This window comes from Myotis myotis, unplaced genomic scaffold, assembly GCF_014108235.1.
Source record: "Myotis myotis isolate mMyoMyo1 unplaced genomic scaffold, mMyoMyo1.p scaffold_m19_p_2, whole genome shotgun sequence".
In the NCBI taxonomy this organism is placed as follows: Eukaryota; Metazoa; Chordata; class Mammalia; order Chiroptera; family Vespertilionidae; genus Myotis; species Myotis myotis.
The window spans coordinates 1,181,356-1,203,203 of NW_023416324.1; the positions used below are offsets into that span (position 1 = coordinate 1,181,356).

General features: G+C 63.4%; 1 protein-coding gene across 1 annotated transcript in view; it reads right to left on the minus strand.

Moving 5' to 3' along the window:
- AJAP1 (adherens junctions associated protein 1) overlaps nt 1-17,073 on the minus strand; it is a 78,387-nt gene extending 61,314 nt beyond the window's left edge. Inside the window, exon 1 of the mRNA XM_036352643.1 lies at nt 16,948-17,073. Within this exon, the coding sequence (XP_036208536.1) occupies nt 16,948-16,976 (29 nt within the window). The 5' untranslated portion in view covers nt 16,977-17,073. The remainder of the gene's footprint in view (nt 1-16,947) is intronic.
- Between the last annotated feature and the right edge of the window lie 4,775 nt (nt 17,074-21,848).

A 21,848-nucleotide genomic window follows, 5' to 3' on the forward strand; every position in this document is an offset into this window, starting at 1 on the left:
CCCGCCCTGGGGACTTCCACCAGCTCCGCATGGGCTGGGTGCGGACGCCCGACCACAGGGCCCCTACCTGTCCCCGGGAACCAGGCCTGGGCGCAGGGGCACAGAGGCCGGTCCCAAGAAGCCAGGACGCTTACGGGTGCAAACGCCAGCTTGCACTGTGCCAGTTGGAGAAGTCTCCTCCAACCGGGGCTGGGGGACCCATGCCTCTACCCACATCCACCGGGGAGCAGCGCGTCCGCGTATCCGCGTGACTGTTTTTAACTCCTGGAGGCGGCACCGTTGGGACTGTCCCTGCTCCTGGCAAATTCTGCCCCAAATACCTCCGGGCACCTGGAGGCTGGGCCTCAGGTTGCCTTTCTGCGGCTCTTCCCCTGTGGTGCTGCATCGGCCCGAGGCCTGAATGACCAGTGAGCAGGGACAATGAGCCCCATGTCCCCCCTCAGCCCCATCGCCCAGACCCAGGGGCACGGCCCCCAGTGAGCGCCCAGGTGCTCCCCGGCCAGGAGCTCCGAGGCCCCCCCCTTCCTCCGACATGTGGGCTACCTGAACGCTGACCTCAGACAGGCCCTCGGACAGCGCTGGCCGCCCTGTCTCTGGGTGGGGGGAGCGGGGGAGGGGAGGGGTGGTGCAGAGTGGACATCGGGCCCAGCGGCCGGGCCAGGCTCAGCCTCCATCGGGCCAGCTGCACTGCACCGTCTCGGAGACATGCGGCCAGACCCTCTCCGAAGCCAGCGGCCGCTTTCGGAAATCTTTGCCAAGTTTGGATTTGTCGTAAATAAACTCAATTTTCACTCCCTTCACACAAATGGTCTTTTTTGGGAACTGGTGGGGGAAAAGAAAGAAAGAAAGGAAACGAGCCAGAGCCTGGAAGCTGAGGAGCTGAGGGGCGTGGCTGGTACCGGGCACCAGAACCGGGCAAGGCGGCAGCCTGGCCCACGGAGCGGCACCGGGGGACAGCTCGGCACGGATCTGCGAGGCGCGAGTCCCCGGGCCACGGAGGCGGCGGCGCAGGGGTGACCACAGGCCGGCGGCCCCGCACAGGGCACGGAGCCGGGCCCACGGGCGGCTTCCCTCCAGCGCAGGCGCCCGAGTCCCGCACGAGACGCGGTTGGTGGCCGAGCTGCGGCGTGCGGCCACCTCCCTGTGCGCTGGGGCCTGCGGCTGATTCACCGAGAAGCCACCGCCCACCTTCCAGCTCTTCTTCCCAGAATGCCTCGGGGCACGCAGGTGGCTTTGGCGACCCCCTCCCAGCAGTGAGGTTATGGAGAGCCCCAGACCCCGGCATGAAGCACGATGGGCAATAAAGGGTTTAACCCAGCCGCGGGCAAACTACGGCCCGCGGGCCGGATCCGGCCCCTTTGAAATGAATAAAACTAAAAAAAAAAAAAGACTATACCCTTTTATGTAATGATGTTTACTTTGAATTTATATTAGTTCACACAAACACTCCATCCATGCTTTTGTTCCGGCCTCCGGTCCAGTTTAAGAACCCATTGTGGCCCTCGAGTCAGAAAGTCTGCCCACCCCTGGTTTAACTCGTGAGGGAGGTCCGGCCTTGCCCCCACCCCTGGTTTAACCCGTGAGGGAGGTCCGGCCTTGCCCTTGGCTGGGAGGGTCTCTGAGACCCAGCCTGGCCTGTCTGACCAGGTGTCTGTGTTCCCCGAGGGGTCCCAGCCACTGAGGTCCCGCAGTGGGATTTAGGGGCGCTAACCGGGCGAGGCTCCCGGTGCACACGTGTTCCCGACCACGTAGCCCAGTGGGTTGCTGGGACAGGGAAACTCAGACAGAGGAGCGGGGCCGCGAGACTCCGCCCGTGGCTCTCAGCGGTGCCCAGGGGGATAGCGGTTTCCTGGGAGCCGGTGGCCAGGCGGGCATCACGCCTCGGTGCCAGCCGGATGCTGCTCAGTGAACCAGCAACGGGCTCCACGTGCCAGGTTTTCCCCCCGGGCCCGGCTGGGATCCCGCCACAAAGATCCACGTCAGCTGGGCGTGTGTAGACCACGTGGCTCGGGTCTGAGGTCGGGGAGACCGAGGCAGACGCCACAGAGAATGAGATTCATCCTGCGGCACCGGTTTAACCCGCCCCGACCGGCCCGATCCCCCTTCAGTGGACAGTCAGGACCCGCGGCTTCTCGGTGCAGCCTCCTCCCCGCTGGTCCTCGGCCCCGGACACGGAGGCCTGTGTGACGGGAGGGGCGCTGTCACCGGTGCCCGCGGCCCCGGCTGTGCCTCTCACGCAGCCACCCTCCTCCCGGCCGTACAAAAGCCGTGTGCGCTCAATGCCGGGAACGGTCCCCCTTCCGAAGGGCCATGTTCTGTAATGTGTGCTGTGCCCCGGGCTGGGTCCGGTCCCCCCGATAAAACCCAATGTGCCCATGGCCCCTAACACACGTTCTCCCGGCTCGTGGCTCCGCAGGGTCGGGAACTCCCGTATAAGAGAGTCTGCGAAGGCCGAGGGGCGGGGGGGGGGGGGGGGGGGTATGGAGGGTAGGGGTGAGGCCCACCCTTCCCAGCGTCTCTCGGAGCTGCCAGGGACCCCGTCTGTCACGGGAAAGGAGGGAGGGGGAGTGAAGGGCAGGCAGGGCCCGGAGAGGCCTGGCCACGGTGCCGGGCGGGCCCTGGCCCGGGACCCACACAGCAGAGGACAGGGCGCCGCGCTGTCTGGGTGCCCCCCCAGGACAGGGGCCGATGGCGGAGCTGCCGCGGCTGCGCACGCTCCTCTGGGAGGCCCCGCGCCCTGTGCTGACGCGGCATTACCCTAGACTAATTGCTTCACCCTGCTCTGCCTCAGTTTACCCGTCTGTGAAATAAGGCTAATGACATTTCCTGACCTTGGAGGGCTGTGGGAGAGTTTGTTAATTAAAGTTTTTGAACTGCTTGACAGATGATGGATGAAGGGACACAAACTTATTAATTGGTGATTTTCAAGGGCACTGATGCCAAACACCCACTCCCCACGACACGTGCATGTGCGCGCGCACACACACACACACACACACCTACATGCACCTCCACACACATACACACAACCTGTACAGATGCGCGCACACACACACACACACACACACACCCCTCCAATACACACCTACATGCACCTCCACACACACATGCACATACACATACACCCACTCCCCACGACACGTGCACACACAGACACACACACCTCCAATACATACCCACATGTACACACTCCATACACACACACACACCGACACACATACACAGGCATATACAACATCTACATGCACCTCCACACACACAGACACACGCTGCACAGACCCAGACACATAGACACACTCACACACACACAGACGCACACAGAGTGGCAGCCCTCCCAGCCCCTGTCAGAGGCTTTAGCTGTATGGCACACGCTTGGACCACGCGTGGACGGGCGTGCAGGGCCCTCCTGGCCTTCCCGGAGAGAGAACAAAGTCCCCGAAGTCTCCCCTCTCCTCCTGGAAAGTTCCACGAGGACTCGGGGCTGCAGACTCATCCCTGCATCTCGGGGCTCTTCCCAATGTAACCGTGTCATGTGGGCAGGTGACCAGCATCGCCGGAGGGGGCGCGCTTCTCTAAGGGGGAGGCAGGGGGCTCGGGCCTGGGGGAGGGGGTCTGAGGGAGGGGCGAGTGCAGGAGGGGACAGAAGGAAAGGGGTGTGCTGTCCCCTGTGGTCCTGGGCCAGCTTCTCCCGAGTGGCTGTGAGTGACACCAGACAGGCAGCCACGGGGCCGCTGGCCGCAGGCTCCCAGCTCCTCCCCACGGGGTTTCCTCAGGACCTGGCCCAGAGCTCCAGCCTCGGTGTCTCTGGTCACCCTCCACGGGGCCCAGCAATGACCGCCTGACCAGCCAGGTCCCAGGCCTGCCCAGGGCGGCGACTCCAGGTCTGCTGGCTCCCTGGCTCTGAGGCCCCTCCCCTCCCCGCCTCACTCCCCTGTCTTCCCAGCTGAACACACACGGGGGGGAGGGGGGGACGAGGGGGGGGCGGCAGAGGGGGCAGGGGGGGCAGGGAAGAAGGGCTTCCCGGGACCTTAGGTGTGTCCCAACCTTCACATCTAGTGCCGTGTGTTTCCAGACCAGGAAGAGCAGGACAAACGGATGGGAGGACAGACCCTGGAGCCGGTTTGCTGTGTGGCCTTGAGCAAGTCACTCAGCCTCTCTGTGCCTCCTCTGGAAAAGGGAGGCAGCTAGGGGCCCACCCCCTGGCGGTGCTGTGAGGTCCGCCCCCACCATTCCCACCAGGCTAACCACAGCCCGGGCCTCTCGTGACCCCGCGGCGTCCAGGGCTGTGGCGGTCAGGCACCAGGCGGCAGGGGGATCGTGAGCCCGTGGCTGCAAAGACTCGCCCGCGATGCTCACAGCATCATCGCCGTCCACACCTTGAAGGAGAACCAGCCCCGGCCCCCGGCAGGCGGGGAGACCGGCTGCGCTAGATCCAGAAAGGGGGCACCTGGGAGGAAGGAACCCTCAAGGGCAGCCGCACAGTGAGGCCAACCAGACCGCAAAGGTGGCACCGGCTCGATCTACAGGAACCGGAAGACGCGAGTCTGAGACAAACCCCAGAGGCGTGGCCGCTGGAGGCGGAGGCAGAGGCAGAGATGGGACTGTTAGTCACACGAGGGATGGGGGGGGGGGGGGGATGTCCTAAATCTGGACCAGTGACGGCTACACACACGGTAGATTCCCTGAAAATCACTGAATGGGACACTGAGAGCAGGTGAATGTTACAGTAGATACATTATACCTCGATAGACACACACACGCCCAGGCACACGCACGCACACACGCTCACACGGTGGGCCGTCCTCTTACCCAGAATTCTGACACCTAGCCCCGACTTTCTCAATGTGACCATTCATTCACTCCCACAGTTTAATTTCGCGAGCATTCCCAGGAGGGCCTCCCGGAATTAGCGGCGTGTTTATTTTTAATTATTAACGAGATTGAATAACAGTATCTGTGTCACAGATGGTCTCCTCCCTGTGTGACACCGCGTTCATTCTCGGCGGCAAAATAATCTCCTTTTGGACACCCCCCCCCCCCGACTTAGAACCGCAGGTGCCTGGGGGGCCTTCGACCTCGGGGCGCTGGACGCACAGGGTGCTCTGACGTCACGGCAGCTGGGGCCTTTGAGTTTTTGATTTATTTTATTTGGGTTTATTTTCCCCCCAAAAGGGCAATGTGTAACTTACGGGAGTGAGCAGCAAATTTCACATAAAAGAAGGGAGCCCTACGGGACGGTGAGAACCGTGTGCATGGGCCTTGCCGTCCATGAAAGCGGTTCCAACCCCAGCTCTGCCCCTAGCTCGCTGTGTGGCCTTGGGCAAGTCACTGAACCTCTCTGAGCCCCAGTGTCCTCCTTTGTACAATGAGCAACAACGCCCGCCTTCAGGGCTGCCAGGAGGCTCCGGAGGACGGACGGGGATGAGGAGACGTGCGGGGTCACTGAGCCCTGAGCCTGGGCCATGGGAGGGCCTGGTGGCCCCGGGGCCTCCCAGCTGGACGGGGAGGAAGGAGAAAGAGAAGCGACGGGTCTAGTTCATTGGCTCTGATGCCCAGAGACCATCCAACACACAGCTTCCCAGCGCACTGCCCGCTCCATTCAACAGCACTTATGGAGCGTGTGTGCACGTGGGCGCTCCCACACAACACACACACACGGATGCGCACACACAGGCACACACGGACGCACATACATGCACACATGGATGCACGCACAGATGCACATATGGCTGCACACGCAGGCACACATGCACACACAGAGACGCACGCACACTTTCGTCATAAAGACCGAAAGGCGAACAGCAAAGCCACACACTAACGTTCAGTTTCACACACCCGAGCCCGCCTGCCGAGCTGGAAGCGGAGCCTCTGCTTCGGTGCTTGGCTCCCGCTGGGCACGGTCTCGGAGCCGCCCACGTGCCACGTGCCCGGGCGGGCGGGCCCAGAAAGGCTGCTGTTTCCGGGCCGGCCTGGGTGGTGCGGACCCGGACAGGAACTCGGCCCCGGTCGTTCGTTACTGTCACCGCCGGCGGAGCTCACGGCATCAGCGGCTCCGCGGGGCGCGTGCTGTGTTCTGCATCCTGAAAACTGGGGCAGAGTTGCCACCGGCATATTTCAGAACGTCACTGTTTTACCCTCCCCCGTTTCACATCCCCCATAACTGCTACTGCATCCAACTCCAGGTCCGCAAAGAGGTTACACACACACACACACGCCAAAAAGATAACCCGTGCTAATCTCTGGCAGAACTGGAAAGCATTAGCTGGAGTTTTCGGTGAATCTGTGCCTGAGGAATATTTCCCCGTTGAATTTTAGAGCGAGTGGAAGGGAGGGGGAGAGACAGAGAGAGAGAAACATCGATGTGAGAGAGACACATCGATTGGGTGCCTCCTGCATGTGCCACGACCAGGGCTGGGGATCGAGCCTGCAACCAAGGTACATGCCCTTGACCGGAATCAAACCTTTCAGTCGGTGGGCTGATGCGCCAACCACTAAGCAAAACCAGCCAGGGCATTTGTTTTTGTTCGTTTGTTTTGTTTTTAATATATTTGTATTGATTTCAGAGAGGAAGAGAGAGAGGGAGAGAATCATGGACCGGCTGCCTCCTGCACGCCCCCTACAGGGGATCAAGCCCGCAACCCAGGCATGTGTCCTGACCGTAAACCCAACCATATCCTCCTGGTTCATAGGTCGACGCTCAACCACTGAGCCACACCAGCCAGGCAGTTCTTGGGGGGTTTTTTATATAGATTACATGAGATTTTCTGTGTAGAAAATCATATCATCTGTCTGTATCAGCAAATACGGAGATACAGACAGTTTCATTTCTTCCTTTCTGGTGTCTTTTACCTCTTTTCTTCCTGTATCACGCTGGCTAGAATTCCAGCACTATTTTGAATAATAGGGGGAGTGGACACCCTCGATTCACCCCGGACCTCGGGGGAAAGCCTCCAATTTCTCCACATTGAGTAGGACGTTAGTCGAAGGCCTTTGAAGATGCCCTTCCTCAAGCTAAGAGCCCTTCTGTTCTGATATTCCGGAGAGTTCGTATCCTAGACGGGCGTTGCATTTATCAAGTGCATACAATCCTATGATTTTTCTTCTTTAGCCTTTCCATAGGCTAGAGGGCATTGATGGATTTTCGAATATTGAACCATCCTTGCATCCATGGACCAAACCCCATTGGCATATACTTCTTTTTACAGCCGAATTGTACTTGCTAACATTTTATTAAGGACTAGAGGCCCGATGCATGAAATTCACGCAAGGGGCTCAGCCCTCCCAGCCATCGCGGTTGCCTCACCCTCGAAGCCCCGGCTCCTTCCGGAAGGTTGTTTCGGCTGTTGGATCGAATTAGCATATTACGCTTTTATTATTATAGATTTTTTTTGGGGGGGGGTGTCCATTTTCACAAACAATATTGGTTTCCAGTTTCCTTTTCCTGGGCTGTCTGTTTGGCTTTGTTGTCAGGGTGATATCAGCTTCATAAACGACTTGAGCGTGTTAATTCTTGCCACAGCACTTCCCCACGGGGATCCCCCGCCTCCAACCTGAACCAGGGGCTCCATGAAGTAGCACGGAAATGCCCTGCAGGGGCCTGGGACGCTGGGCCCCCCCTCAGAGCCGCCCCTGAAGCCACTGGTGTGACTGGCCCGCCTTTCACCAGAACCTTCCCCACAGCTCATGTGTGTCCATCTGAGGACGCTGCACCGTGGATTCAGCCAAAAGCAGCCGCGTGACCCGCCCTCCAGCGGCCTCACGTTCCCTGGGTTTGACTGTCAGAGGCGAAGGCTGAACCTGCTTCGAGAAGTCCCTGCACTTGAACGAATTCCGCCGCGGTCGCCCTGGGAGCTCTCCCAGCTCCGAGCTCTCCACCTCCTGGAGGCGGAGCTCCCACGCTGCGGGCTTATCCTGCCGTCCACACTCTTCACTCAGATCCACAGGATGAAAGGGGCCCCGGGGGCCGCCCAGGGCCCTCGGCAGATCCGGCCCCCTCCTGGAGGCCTGCCCACTAGCCTGGCACTCAGCAGCTCCCCCGGGCGTTTGCAGAGGCTGGGGGGGGCGCTGTTGATGGGAGGGCTCGTCCTCAAATCCCCTCACCTCGCCCCCCCAGCCCATCAGGCCAGGTGCCCCCTGCGCACTGCCCGCCGGGTGCTGCTGTGGCGTGTTGCACGCTTCCTGCTCCCGTGAGCACAGCCGGCTTCCTCCGCGGGAGAAATTTGTTCTGATACCGGGTCTCTTCACCTGGAGGTGCAGCTCCGACACCCACTGGCCCCCAAACTCCCTGACAACACACAGTCATCCGCACACCCACCACACCCACACCCACCACACCCGCACCCGCACACACCACACCCACACCCTCACACACCACACCCGCACCCACCACACCCACACCCACACTCACACCCACACCCACACCCTCACCCACACCCACCACACCCACACCCACCCCACCCGCACACACCCCACCCGCACACACCCCACACATACCCACACACACAGTCATCCGCACTCCCACACCCACCACACCCGCACACACCCCACCCACACCCACCCCACCCACACCCACACCCACCCGCACACACTCACACCCACACTCACACCCACCACACCCACACTCACCCCACCCGCACACACCCCACCCACACCCACACCCACCCGCACACACTCACACCCACACTCACACCCACACTCATACCCACCACACCCACACCCACCACACCCGCACACACCCCACCCCACCCACACCCACACCCACACCCACCACACCACACCCACACACCCGCACACACCCCACCCACACCCACACCCACACCCGCCCCACCCACACTCACACCCACCCGCACACACTCACACCCACACTCACACCCACACTCACACCCACCACACCCACACCCACGCTCACACCTGCTGGGGTCCAACCCCAGAAGGTCCAGGGGTCCCCAAAGGTGTGGACGGAGTCGGCGAAGAAGGAATGACACGGAGACAGCGTTCAGTTGATCAGCAGCCTAGCCAGGATCTCTAGCCAAGTTCTGGTCAGGATCTCCAGCGAAGTTCTGGTTAGGATCTCCAGCCAGGTTCTGTGTCCATATTCTCTTGCTAGGTTCTCCAGCCAGGTTCTCCAGGTTCTCCAGCCAGGTTCTGTAGCCATGTTCCCTTGCTAGGTTCTCCAGCCAGGTTCCGTACAGGTTCCCTCGCTAGGTTCTCCAGCCAGGTTCTCCAGGTTCTCCAGCCAGGTTCTGTAGCCATGTTCCCTCGCTAGGTTCTCCAGCCAGGTTCTGTCCAGATTCTCCAGCCAGGTTCAGTCACCAGGTTCTAGTCAGGTTCTCTTGCCATGTTTTATCCAGCTTCTGTAGCCAGGTTCTGTCTCTAAGTTCTGTCTCTAGGTTCTGTGGCCAGTTTCTGTCCAGGATCTTTTGCCATGTTCTCTCCAGCGAAGTTCTTCTGTCTCTAGGTTCTGTGTAGGTTCTGTGTAGGTTCTGTGTCTAGGTTCTGTGTCCTGTTGTCTTGTTACATCTGTATTTATACCAGTTGATTCCAATCCTATCAATCTCTATTCCAAAGGTTAGGGCGTTTCTTATCTCCATTCCAGGGAGTAAAGATTATGTAGCTTAAGCATGATTGTTCATAGTTAAAGTGATTAATTACCCGCCTGGCACTTAGTTAAGGGGTTTTATTCCCTCCCTAACTTCAGGGGAAAATCCCTACCTGGGGAAACAACCTTTCTCAGAGACCTTGGTTAAAACACATAGTGCCAAGAAGGTGAGCAAACATATTAAGAACAGTATGCCATATATGCCAGGTCCCTTGAAACAGCAAGGATGGACCGGCTCCCGGCACACACCCACCACACCCACCACACCCGCACCTGCACCCACACCCACCACACCCACACCCACACCCACACCCACCACACCACACCCACCACACCCACCACACCCACACCCACCACACCCACACCCACCACACCCACACCCACCACACCCACACCCACACTCACACCCACACCCACACCCACCACACCCACACCCACACCCACACCCGCACCCACACTCACACCCACCACACCCACCACACCCACACCCATCACACCTGCACACACCACACCCGCACACACCACACCCATACCCGCACCCATCACACCTGCACACACCACACCCGCACACACCACACCCTCACACACCACACCCGCAAACACCACATCACACACCCATATCACACACACACACACACACACTGCCCAGCAGACACACCCACTTCCCCACACCTGCACACACCCCACTGCACACTCCCCACAACACACACACACACACACACACACCTATCTCTGGAACAATGTTCCTAAAAATTTTCATTCAAACCTGGTCCTGGTGATTCACGGTCCCTCCTGCCCCCATGGGGCCCAAGGTGGCTGGACGGTCAGCGTGGGTGACAGGTGCGGGGCTACAAGGGAGCGAGGAAGGCCCCGCCCTCACGTCCGTCAGAGCACGTGTGCTCAAGGGGGCCACGGGATGTCTGCCCCCAGGGGGCTCCAGTGGACGCTGTGGGCCACCCTGGACATTCCCCGCAGACCAGCTCTCCCTCCCGCGTGGCCCTGCCTGTCCTGCGGGTCTGGCCGCTCCGTCACCTGCGGCCTCTGACGACTGGGTTCCAGGGGAGAGGGCTCGGCCGCTCGGCCTCAGGTCCCCAATCACTTCCTACATCCCCGTGTGGGAGGTGCCCTGCAGGGACCGTCCTCCCTCTCGAGATCGTGGGCCCAAGAAGGCAGCAGACACCCCACCCACTCACTGTTCTGTCCCAGGCCACACCCCAGCTCTGGGTGCACCCCATTGTTGAATTAGGGGGGCTGTGGCCAGGCCGGCCCCTCAGAGCCCGAGCCGACGGAGCAGCGCAGCCACAGCTGACAGGGTGGGGCTGGGGCTCCACCAGCAGCTGCTCTCCCATCCGAGTGCCCACAGGGGGTGTCCTGCACGGCCGGGAGCCCACGGGGGGTGTCCCGCACGGCCGGGAGCCCACGGGGGGTATCCCGCACGGCCGGGAGCCCACGGGCTGGAGTCCCCGGGGTGCAGCCCACAGTCGGGTTATCGTGAGAATAAATCACACTCCTGATCCAAGGGCCCAGCCCAGGGTCAGGGCATAAATTTAATCCTCATTACTACCATTTGGGTTAAAGGAAGTACCTCGTTAGAGTTGATTTCAGTTGCTATTATTTCTTTTCCTGTGCCTGCTGAAGCTTTTCTGAATGCAAATGTGGCCTGTGTCCTATTTCTCCTGGACAGTGCCATCTCCACCCGATACAAGCATTTTCATCCCCCACACACTTCCCCTCCACGCGGGACAGAAAGCCACCCATTCCTGGGTCCGCATGGCCTCGGCTCAGGGTGGGGCGCCCTCAGGCACAAGGACGGACATGAATGGACAGTGGGAGGCGTGGGCTCAGGGTGGGGTGTCCTCAGGCACAAGGACGGACATGAATGGACAGTGGGAGGCGTGGGCTCAGGGTGGGGTGTCCTCAGGCACAAGGACGGACATGAATGGACAGTGGGAGGCGTGGGCTCAGGGTGGGGTGTCCTCAGGCACAAGGACGGACATGAATGGACAGCGCGAGTGCAGTGAGCACAGCAGCGATCAGGGCAGTTTCTCTCTTCCCTGCTGCTCACCTCCGCCCATCCCCCCACCTGCCCACCCACGGGTTCATGGACCGACCAGAACCTTGGGTGCTCCAGCTCCTACTGAGCCAATCACGACGGAAAGAGTTCAAGGGCATCATTTCCCCGAACATGTCTGCCTTCCAGCTACAGCCCTATCCTCACGCCAAAGGAACGAGTCTCTAACGGTGGAAGTGAGAGCACCGGGAAGCCGGGGCGAGGAAGTGAAATATCTGCTTGAGTCGGAGCAGGGCCTGCACTCCGCCTGGCCCTGGCTGGCCTGCCTTCCCCGGTCGCAGAGGGAAGTGAGGGATGAGTGACCACAAGGACAGGCTGGATAGAGCCAGCCCCGGGCCACGAGGACACATGTCCTCACCCACAGACAGCTCCCGCGTGGCCACTCTGCACCTGCCACTCCCCACAGGAGGCGATGAAGAACGAGACACAGTCCCGCCCAATGACCAGGGCTCCCCTCCACCCAGGAGCCCCCCTGTGGGTCCCCGGGCCCCCAGCGGACACACTGCCAGGTGCGAGGTCTGGGAGCTGCCACCACGCCACCCAGCAGCCGCTGAGGTCGCGCCCGGCCCAGCCTGGCTTCCCTCAGCAGCCACACCGCCAGGCGGCTGCCCATCGGGGCTGGGACGGTGGGCGGGCAGAGAGGCCGCGGCCTGGCAGGACGGCCCTCCGTGGCCGGCCCCCGAGACAAAGCGACAATTGGCAGAAGTCCTAGTGAGGGGACAGGACAGGCAGACAGAGGGACGGCGGGCCGGGGAGGCCGTGGCACAGATGGGCCCGGCGTGGCTGCCACCAGCCTTTCCCCAGTGGGAGGGTGGCAGGAAGGAGGGGACACCTTGCCCATTGCCCACATTCAGCGGAAATGCAACCGCCAGCCTGAGCCCCTCCCCTGCCCCCATGGGCCCAGCCGCAGGCCCTGTCCAGCTCAGGGCCACAGCGGAGACAATGACCAACCCCAGGAAAGTGCTTTCCTTTCTTTTCTTTCTTTTCTTTTTTTTAATGAATCCTCCCCTGAGGATATTTTCTCATTGATTTTAGAGAGAGTAGAAGGGAGCGAGAGAAAGACAGAGAGAAACATCCATGTGAGAGAGACACATCCATTGGTTGCCTCTGCACCCACCGTGACCAGGGCCCTGGCCAGGGCGGAGCCCGCAACCAAGGTATGTGCCCTTGACCGGAATCAAACCCGGGACCCTTCAGTCTGCAAGCCGACGCTCTAGCCACTGAGCCACACTGGCGAGATCTTGAGGCGCTTTCCAAAGAGAGAGCCTAAGCCCAGCACAGCTGCCCTGCCCCCCTGGCCCTCTGCCCCCACCCCCACCCACACCCCCAATGGGGCAGGGGCTCAGCCTTCCTCGCACTCTGGAAGCGGCTCCGGCTGGCACTGAAGCAGCCTGGCCCCTGGCTGATTTTTGGGGTGCAGAGAGCCAGCAGTCAGGCCTCCCCCAGGCGGCAGGTGTGACCCCGCCCCGATGTGGATGGACCCTGGGGGAGCCAGGGCCCCACCCGAGGGCCCCGGGGCTCTGATGGGCGGCCGCAGCCTCAGACTTTCTATGAACGGAGAGCCCGTCTGAGTTATGTAACCGCAGCCGGGCGGCCCCTGACGCGCCAGCTCTGGGTTCCTGGAAGGGTCTCAGAGAGGCGAGTCCAGCGGCTGCACGGCCCATGGGCTCCGCAGGCCCTGCCCGTCTCCCCCGTGTCTGACTGGCAGCGGCAGGAGAAACCCTCGCGAGCCAGACTTGAAACGGAAGAATCTAGATCAAGGATATATTTGGCTTTTCCAGCTCATCTTTACATCAGCTTCGTCTCTACTGACTTGTCACCTTTTGCAGGCCGCTGGGCACGTACGCAGAAGGCAGGCGACTCTTACGTAACCCCAGACAGCAGCCCGGCCCCGGGAGGCCCCGCAGTGCCCATGGGTCGGCCGGGGTCCGGCCTTTGCCCACTTCAGGGTGACCCAGGGCGCACTGTGCCCACATGCTCCGGGCACCCTGTGGTCTGCACGCAAAGAGCCCGAGGAGATGCGGGACTCGGACACGCACCCAGCCCACTTCTGCCAACACCTTGCCCAGGCCCGTGGGTGGGGGCACTGAGGCCAGGGCTGGGCGCTGCCGTTCCCACCATCATCCAAGTGGCCCCGGCCAGGAGGAGGCAGGAAGCGTCGGGAAGAGCCAGTCCCTCCCTGTCCAGGGACCAGAGGGCGGGCAGGGAGGCCTGGAGCTGCCGGGTCCTGGACTGTTGGCACTGCTCCCTACCTATGGCATCCTGGAAGCACAGGAGGCAGGAAGCAGGTGATTCGAATAAATCAGCAGGAGGGACAGACGGCAGGAGCCTCCACCCCCTCCTCCGCCCGGACATGGATCCCCTGGGTGGGGCTGGGTGTGCGGGGAGGGGTGCGCCCACGTGGTGGGAGGATGTGAGCTGCCTCCTAAAATGGCGACTCATCCCAGCATCACTGTCCCGATCGGAGCCACAGCCGTGACGCTCCCCTCCTCGCCCTGCAACCCGCTTGGAAACAGCATCTGGACTGGGCCGTAGGCAGAGTCACCGGGAGGGCTGCCTGCTGACGGGGCGTCCACCCGTCAGTCCTCCGAGGCCCAGGCACAGCCCCAGCCGTCGGGGGCCTTTCCAAGGGGGGCTGCTGACAGCCAGCTCACGGGGGCCCCGGGTGCTTGGGGAGCGGCAAAGTGCCCCGCAAAGGCAGAGCAAGAGAGGATGTTGTCACGCACCCACCCCCACCACGGCCACACCCCAGGGCCTCCCAGAGAGAAGGGGCCAGGACCTCCCATAGGAGGACAGACAGCCGCTCCAAGGGGCAGGGCTGGGAAGGAGCCGTGACTTTGGCTCGCCATTGAACTCCCGAGGACGACTGCCAAAAGCCTTGGGTGCAGGAGCCCCTGACAAAGCAGCGCGTGGAGGTCTGCAGCTCAGAACGCCCCCCGCCCCCCGCAGCCTAACTCGCGGTGCCGCTTGCTGAGTAAGCACCCCCACCCCCCATGCCCCTGGTGCTCACGGAGCGGCTCCATCCAGGGCAGCCGCACGGGGGCAGCCCCCAGGAGACGCCTGCGTCCCTGTGCATGGGAGGGCCTTGCGGGCTTTGCTACCACCGCCCCCAAAAGGCACAAAACCGGCTTGAAAAGACCCCGAATGTCTCCCGCCTGGAAGGATGGCTCCCCGCAGGGCTCTGCTCAAAACCCGCAGAACCTGAGCCCCCAGGGCCCCTCGCTCAGGTGCCACCGCGTGGGCTCTGCCTCCGGGCTCCGTGGGCCGGTCACAGCAGGCAGGCTCCGCGGCCAGCAGGAGGCCGTCCCACCTGGGCCAGGCACCAGGCAAGGGTGGCGGCTCACAGCAAGGGAAGAGTGCTTTTCAGGTGCGGTCCCGTGCCTGATGGAGGCAGAGCCCGCAGACCCTGGGGGGAGGGGACAGCTCCCACATGACAGCGCTCTCGCCTGTCAGCCTCCCGAACAGGTGACAGCTCGTCCTTCCAGACCCACTTCCAGAAAATCCCGTGCTCACCGCTCAGGGAGAAAACAAAAGGTCAAACTTCAACGTCGCCCACAGAACTATTTCCTAAAGCAAACCACCCCCCTCTCCTCCCCAGAAGCGCCCGCTCGGGGTGCTGGAGGGGCCCGGCCGGTGGAGCCTGAGCCCACAGAGCTCCCTTCGCGGCAGCGACGCTCCTCTCCCTCATCAAAATGCACGCAGCTCTCAACCTGGCAACTTGTCACAGATGGAAACATGTCTGTGCAAATAACTGGCCGGCACAGTCCTCAGGGGCCCCGCCGCGGCTCAAGAGGGGCTCAGGGGCCCGACGGGGACCCCCAGATCCTTCCCCAGGCCCTGGTGCTGGCTGAGACCCAGAGGCAGAGGGCGAGGTGCCTGGATGGGTCACCGACAAAGCCTCCTGGTCCATTTCGTCTGCGTCCAGAGCCTTATCTAGTCCGAGCACACACAGAGGTTCAGGCTGAGCCAATACCAACGCGGGCGCCTCACCATTAACCTCTTGACGCCCAGGCGGCAAATGAGACCAGCCGGGCTCCTGGAGGAGGGACGCTGCTTTCCAGAAAAAGGCCAATGACCACGTTTGACAGTTTTCACTCGCGGCTGTCAACAGCCGTAACCCCGGGATGGAGCAGCGTCTCCTCTACCAGGGGCAGCTAGAAGGCACTTGGCGAGCTTCGTCCTCTTCTCATTTCTCAAAACCAGGACGCCACTCGGTCCTCCCTGGGGCTCACTCCCCCCCGCTGTGACCGGTGGCGGTGGGGGCGGCTGGCAGCCGGCTGGGCTCAGCTCGCCTCCCTCCCCAGCGCGGGAGCGCAGTGCATCCCAGTGGACGGACTGGGAACCGCACGCCGGCGCCCTCCGCCTCCACCTCTGTCCTCCCGGCTCTGGCGGCGACCTGGGACCCAAACGCACCAGCTCCGCGGAGCCCCCAGTCAGAGGGTGATGGCTCGGGGGCTCCTGCCCTGCCAGGGAACCACTGTGCCCAGCGGGGCCCTACGCCGCCAGAGGCAGAGGCTGGAGCCCGAGCGCCCACGCAGGCGGGCAAAGTTTGCGGAAAGGGGTCTTTCTAGGCACCCCCGCCCCCACCACGGGCTCCAGGCTTCAAGTCCCTCCCAGCTCACCCCGGAGTCCCAGACACAGAGCAGCCCCAGGGCGCGCCCCGGCGTCTCAGTCTGTGGATGGGGGCGGGGAGGACCGCTCGCCCGCGCTCCCCCAGGTCCCCCGCGTCGCCTGCCCCAGCTGCCCGCCAGCTGTGCGCACCCGTCGCGCCCGAGGTCACCGGCAAACAGCTGGAGAGGCAGCTGGAAGCCCCGGAGGCCCCGCTCAGCCCGGGAGCCCGAGGAGGGGGAGGACTGGCTGAGAGGCGGTTTTGTTTTGCTTTCCTCAAACTCCGCCTGCCGAGCTCTCGCCCGGGGCGAGCGGCTCTGCCTTTCCCGGCCGCCCCGGCCCCCGGCCCGGGTCCACGGCCCGCCGCGCCCAGCGGCCGGCGCCTCGCTCCGGGCCCGGGGGAGGCAGCGCAGGGGCGGCCAGGACACTGCGTGGCTGACGCCGCCCGCCGCCCGCGCCCCTGCCCGGACACGGACGCTCGGAGCCCGGGAGAGCGGGCCGCTCCCTGCGGAGCGCTGGGCTCCGAGCTCCGGACTGGGGCCCCGACCCGGCTCCCGGGCCACCCCGTAGCCGCTCGCGGGGGGCGGGGGAGGGCCCCTTCATTTGCAGCCTGAGAAAGCGCCCTTCCGCCCGGCCCGGCGCCCCGGCACCTGCGCGGCCGGTCGCTCACCTGAGTCCTAGAAGCTGTTGAATCCACATGGTCACGTCTCAGCGAGCGGAGCTCAGACCTCGCTCGCCCCGGCCATCCGCGCGGCTCCGATCCCGCTGGCTTCCGTCCCGCGGCGCCGGTATCTGCTCTCGGTCCGCCGCCGCCCGCCGCCCGCCGCCCGCCGGCCGCGGGGCGCAGCGAGTCAGAGCGCGGCCGCGCGGGGCTCCATGCCGGCCGGCGCGCCGCCGCCGCGGGGGCGCATGGCTCAGGCTGGGCGGCCCGCGGGGGCGCACATCCTCGACCGGGGCGCGGACCGGCACCCCTCTGGGGAAGCCCCGGGAAGACGGCGGCGAGGCCCGCGGGGACGGGGCGACCGGCCGGGGAGGGGCGCACTCGGGCGCTGCGGCCGCGCGGCGGTGGTCGGTGGTCGGAGGAGCCGCGGCTTCGCCCTCCGGGGCGGCAGGAGGGAGGCCGGGTAGCGCCGCCGCGAACAGTGCGTGTCTCTCGCCTCCAGTCGGAGCCCCGCGCCGAGGGGTCGGCTCGGTCCGGGGACGGGGGCGAAGCGGGATGCGGAGGCGCGCGGGTCCTGTCCGCGCCCCGCCGGGTCAGGGTAGCGTGGCGGTCGGCACAGCTCAAGTTGGCGGGGGCTCCGTCTGAGCGCTCGCTCTGCAGACGGCGGCCGCGGCGCGGGAGGCGGGCAGGAGGCGGGCACCGAGGCGCGTGGGGCGAGGGCGCGGTGGAGCGCGGGGCGTGGGGGCGCGCAGCGGCGGCGCGGCGCCGAGGAGGCGGGCGGGGATCCCGGGCCCCGCCGCCCGTGCCCACCGCGCCCGCCGCAGAGCCGCCTCCCTCCGCGCGTCCGCCTCTCCGCGCGCTCGCCCCCGCCTCCCCGAGCGGGTCCCAACTCCGCCCGCCTGGCCCGGCTCACGTCACCCGCTTCCCCGCCCCTGGAACCGGAGCCCGAGTCCCCTGTCCGCCCAGGCTGTCGCTCTCCGTCCCGCCTCGCGGGGGCCGGGCTCGCCGCGCAGGGCTGTGCCGGCCGGGGCGTCACCGAGCGGGGCCCCGGCTGCCCCTTCCCCGTCCTCAGCGTGTCCGTCCGGGTCTCACCTTGGGAAAGGCCCGGAGAGGCCGTGGGCTCCGATTGGACCGCCGCCGGGCGCCGCCGGATGGTGTTGCCACGGTAACTGGATGGCATGCGAAACAGTTCGCGGTTCCGACCCGGTTAAGAGTGAGCCCAGCAGACCCGGAGAGCCGATTTGGGGTGGAGGGGGCTGCGCGAAAAGTTTCCTCCGATAGAGAGCGCGCAGGGGCCACGCGGCTGCCCGTGGGGGGTGGGAGGGTCCGCTACTGGGATTCCTTCTCTTGCCGCTGCCGGGGCCACCCGGACCCCCACCCCCCACCCCCACGTCTGCCTGGGCCCCTGCATCTGGCTCTAAGGGGAAGTCACGGTGTTCCTGCTCAGAGCTGAGCGAGCACCTCGCCCCAGCCCAGCCCGAATCCAGAAGCATCAGCAGTCCAGGCCGAGTGTGGGCAACCCCTGCGCCCTGGCGGCCTCTGAGCCCGGCCCTGACTCCGAGAGTCCGGGACTTGGCCTCCAGGACTCCCTGCCACCCTCCGCTGGCAGGTCGGCTCCCTGGTCCGGCCCTTCCCCTATTCCCAACCTCCCTGCGCCCCCTGGTTCGGCTGCATTTGGAGACCGCGGATGGGGGACCCCTTTCCTGGGAGAAGTGACAGATTCACCATGAGGGCCGACCTGCTGACGCCCTGGGCAACCTCAGACAGACAGAGCCCTGCTTCCACCCCAGAGCCCCGCGCCCCAGCCGTGCCAACCGGGGCTGGAAACCCTGCCAGGGCCGTTCTTATGCAGCAAATGGGGTCACGGAGGGGAAAGCGAGGTTAACTAATGGGGCCTGTCCCCAGCAGGTGCCTGGGATCACCCAGCCCGCGCCCCCTGGGAGGAGCAGCTGGTGCCCAGGCTGGGCCCGGGGATGCCCTGGCAGGCCCTTCACCTCCCCCCACCCCCCCCCACCCCCACTCCCGGCCTGCAGGACTCTGAGGCCGAAGGAGTGTCCTCTACCAGCCCGAGGACTGAAGGGCAGCCGCCTCCCCAGAAGGAGCCAGAGGAGGGCAGGAGGCCGGTAGCGTGGTGGCCAGAGCCCAGGTCTCCAGGCGGGCAGACCAGGAGCCCCTGTGTGCTGTTCTCTCACCTCTGACCTCAGTTTCGTCTTGGAGAGAACCTGTTCTCTATTCCCTTCCACACAGACATTCCGTGGGGCCGCGGTAGACGGCCTCACATAGTGTCAGGCTTGTGGCTCCCAGAAGCCCAGGCTGAGCCTCCCTGAGGGTGGGGCCGGATCCCAGGAAGGGAGACAGGTCAGGGCACAACTGGGCCCAGGAGAGCGGGAGCCCGCTCGGCCGCCACCTAGCGGGACCACGTGGGAGTGCAGCTCCAGGGAGGCCCTCCCAGGCCTGGGTAACCCTGGAGGCAGCTGCAGGGTGGGCTGGGGCTGCTGACCCCTCTGCTCCGCGGCCCTGGGTCAGCCCTGCGACCCGCAGACCCCTCCTCACTTCAGTGCATTCATAACAGCCACGGGAGTAGGGAGCCCGGATACTGAGAGGCATTATGAAAATTCTCATTAAAAACTGTGATATAGCAACGTATGCTCTCTTCATCACTACACTAAGCAATCACTCAGCCACACCAGCCGTACCCTGACAGTGTGACGAGAGGGCGGCTGGCAGTCCCAGGTATGGTCACCGCTGCTGTCTGTTGCCTACATTTATAATGGAAGGGCTAGGGGTAGGGGCAGGGGCAGGGTTAGGGGTAGGGGCAGGGTTAGGGTTAAGGTTAGGGGTAGGGGTAGGGTTAAGGTTAGGGGTAAGGAAGGGTAGGGTTAAGGTTAGGGGGTAGGGTTAAGGTTAGGGTTAGCTGTAGGGGTAGGGGTAGGGTTAGAATTAGGGTTAGGGTTAGGGTTAAAGTTAGGGGTAGGGGTAGGGTTAAGATTAGGGTTAGCTGTAGGGGTAGGGGTGGGTTTAGAGTTAGGGGTAGGAGTAGGGCTAGGGTTAAGGTTAGGGGTAGGGAGAGGGTAGGGGCAGGGGTAGAGTTAGGGTTAGGGGTAGGTTTAGAGTTAGGGGTAGGGTTAGGGGTTGGGGTAGGGGTGAGTGGAGGGGTAGGGGTAGGGGTGGGGTTAGGGTTAGAGTTCACAAAAATAAAGATGTGATTTCCCCCATCCAAGTGTAAGGACTCTTTGAAATCTATCCACATACTCAGGTGTCCCCAGACCCCAGCGACGAAGGCAGGGCTAGCCAGGGGTCAAGAGGAGGCTTCTGAGATAAGCTGGCTTCAGCTGTGACACCCAAGGGGACCACCGAGAGCAAAGAACCCGCAGGTGCTCCCCAAGGGTGCGCAGCCTCCTAACGTTGTGGGGGAGGCCTCTCCTGTACCCCATACCCCGTACCTTGTACCCCGTACCCTATACCCCGGCTCAGGAGCCTGGCCTGAGGGCAAGGTCCCTCCTTTCTCTTCCCTCGAGCCCGGCAGCTCCAGTCCCATCCTGCACAGACACCCCCTTCACTTTGTGCTCCTCTGTCTTGATGAAAACACTGCCATTTCTTCACGCTGCGGAATCCCGGAACCTCGGCTATGCTTCCCTCGGAACAGAGCGGCTTCCCTGAACCTTGACAGCATCTGGAATGTGGGGCTGGTTCATTTTTTCCTCTCCTGGGACTGGGAGGTGAGCATGTCAGCCGGGACCCAGCACACGTTGTCACACGCACGTGCGTGTGCACACACACACAGTCTCTCTTTCTCTCTATCTCTCTCTCATACACACACAGAGTCTCTATCTCTCTCTCACACACACACACACTTCAGATGTCCCTACTGTGGGACACCCGGGCCCCCTGCCCCCCTGCCCAGCCTGTTACCCCACTGGGAGGGACCTGCCCTGAGACCCGGGAGCCCCGGCCGCTCTGGCCCTCCCCTCGCCCTGCCGTCTGCCCGCTGGAGGCTCTTCCGCGTAAGCGGGCCCCGTATGGCCCTGACGGCCTCAGAGACCCGGCCGGACTCTTTAAGTCCCATCCAGAGCCAAACTGACCTGCCTTCATTCATTCCCCCGGGACGCAAATGCGTCCTAAGCATGACATTTGACCAAGGGGCTAAGTTTGTGATGGTTCATGAAAGGGAACATGCTGCTTAAAATTAGTACATGTCTCTTTAAATCAGCCCCACTAAGACCTCCCCTGGCCCCCGCCTTACCGACCCACCTCCCCGAGTAAAACTAGCATTGGTGATGGGGGGGCTCCTCCCAGGTGAGAGGCCCTGCACCTGAGCTGCTCCCACCAGGCTGCTCAGGCCTGCAAGCGCTGCCGAGTGCCAGGGCCAGGCTGCGGGCACAGTGACCGGGACCATGCCCTCAGCCCAGGCTGGCCAGACAGAGTGCCAGGTGCCCCCTGGCCGCCCAAATACACGCGTGTACTGGGAAGAGGGAGCGGCGGTCCTGGGCTCGCTCTGGGCAGCCATGTCCTCTTGGGCCGGTGGAAAGGTGGCCTGAGGAGGTGACCCGGCCCGGGATGCAGAAAACCGCTCATTTCACTTATTTCAGGACTTTTCAGGGTTCTCTGTGCTGACGGGTCCTCCCTCCATTTAGACTGAAAAGAGGGTTCGTTTACACTGTAGCGCGACCTCATCTGAACACGGTCCCTTGGCATCCTGAGGTTGGGAGGGCTGGATGTGAAGCTGGAGAGGAGTCAGGAGGGTGGGAGACTCCGCAGGGAAGCCGGTCAGGGGCTGGGGTGACGCCAGGTGGGGCCGCAGGGCCCAGGGGAGCCCTGACATTCCCTCATAATGATGCTGGGACCAGTCGGACCTTTGGTCCTGGGTTGTGGCTCCACTCCAGGGCACTGGGGCTCGGCTAATGGTGAGT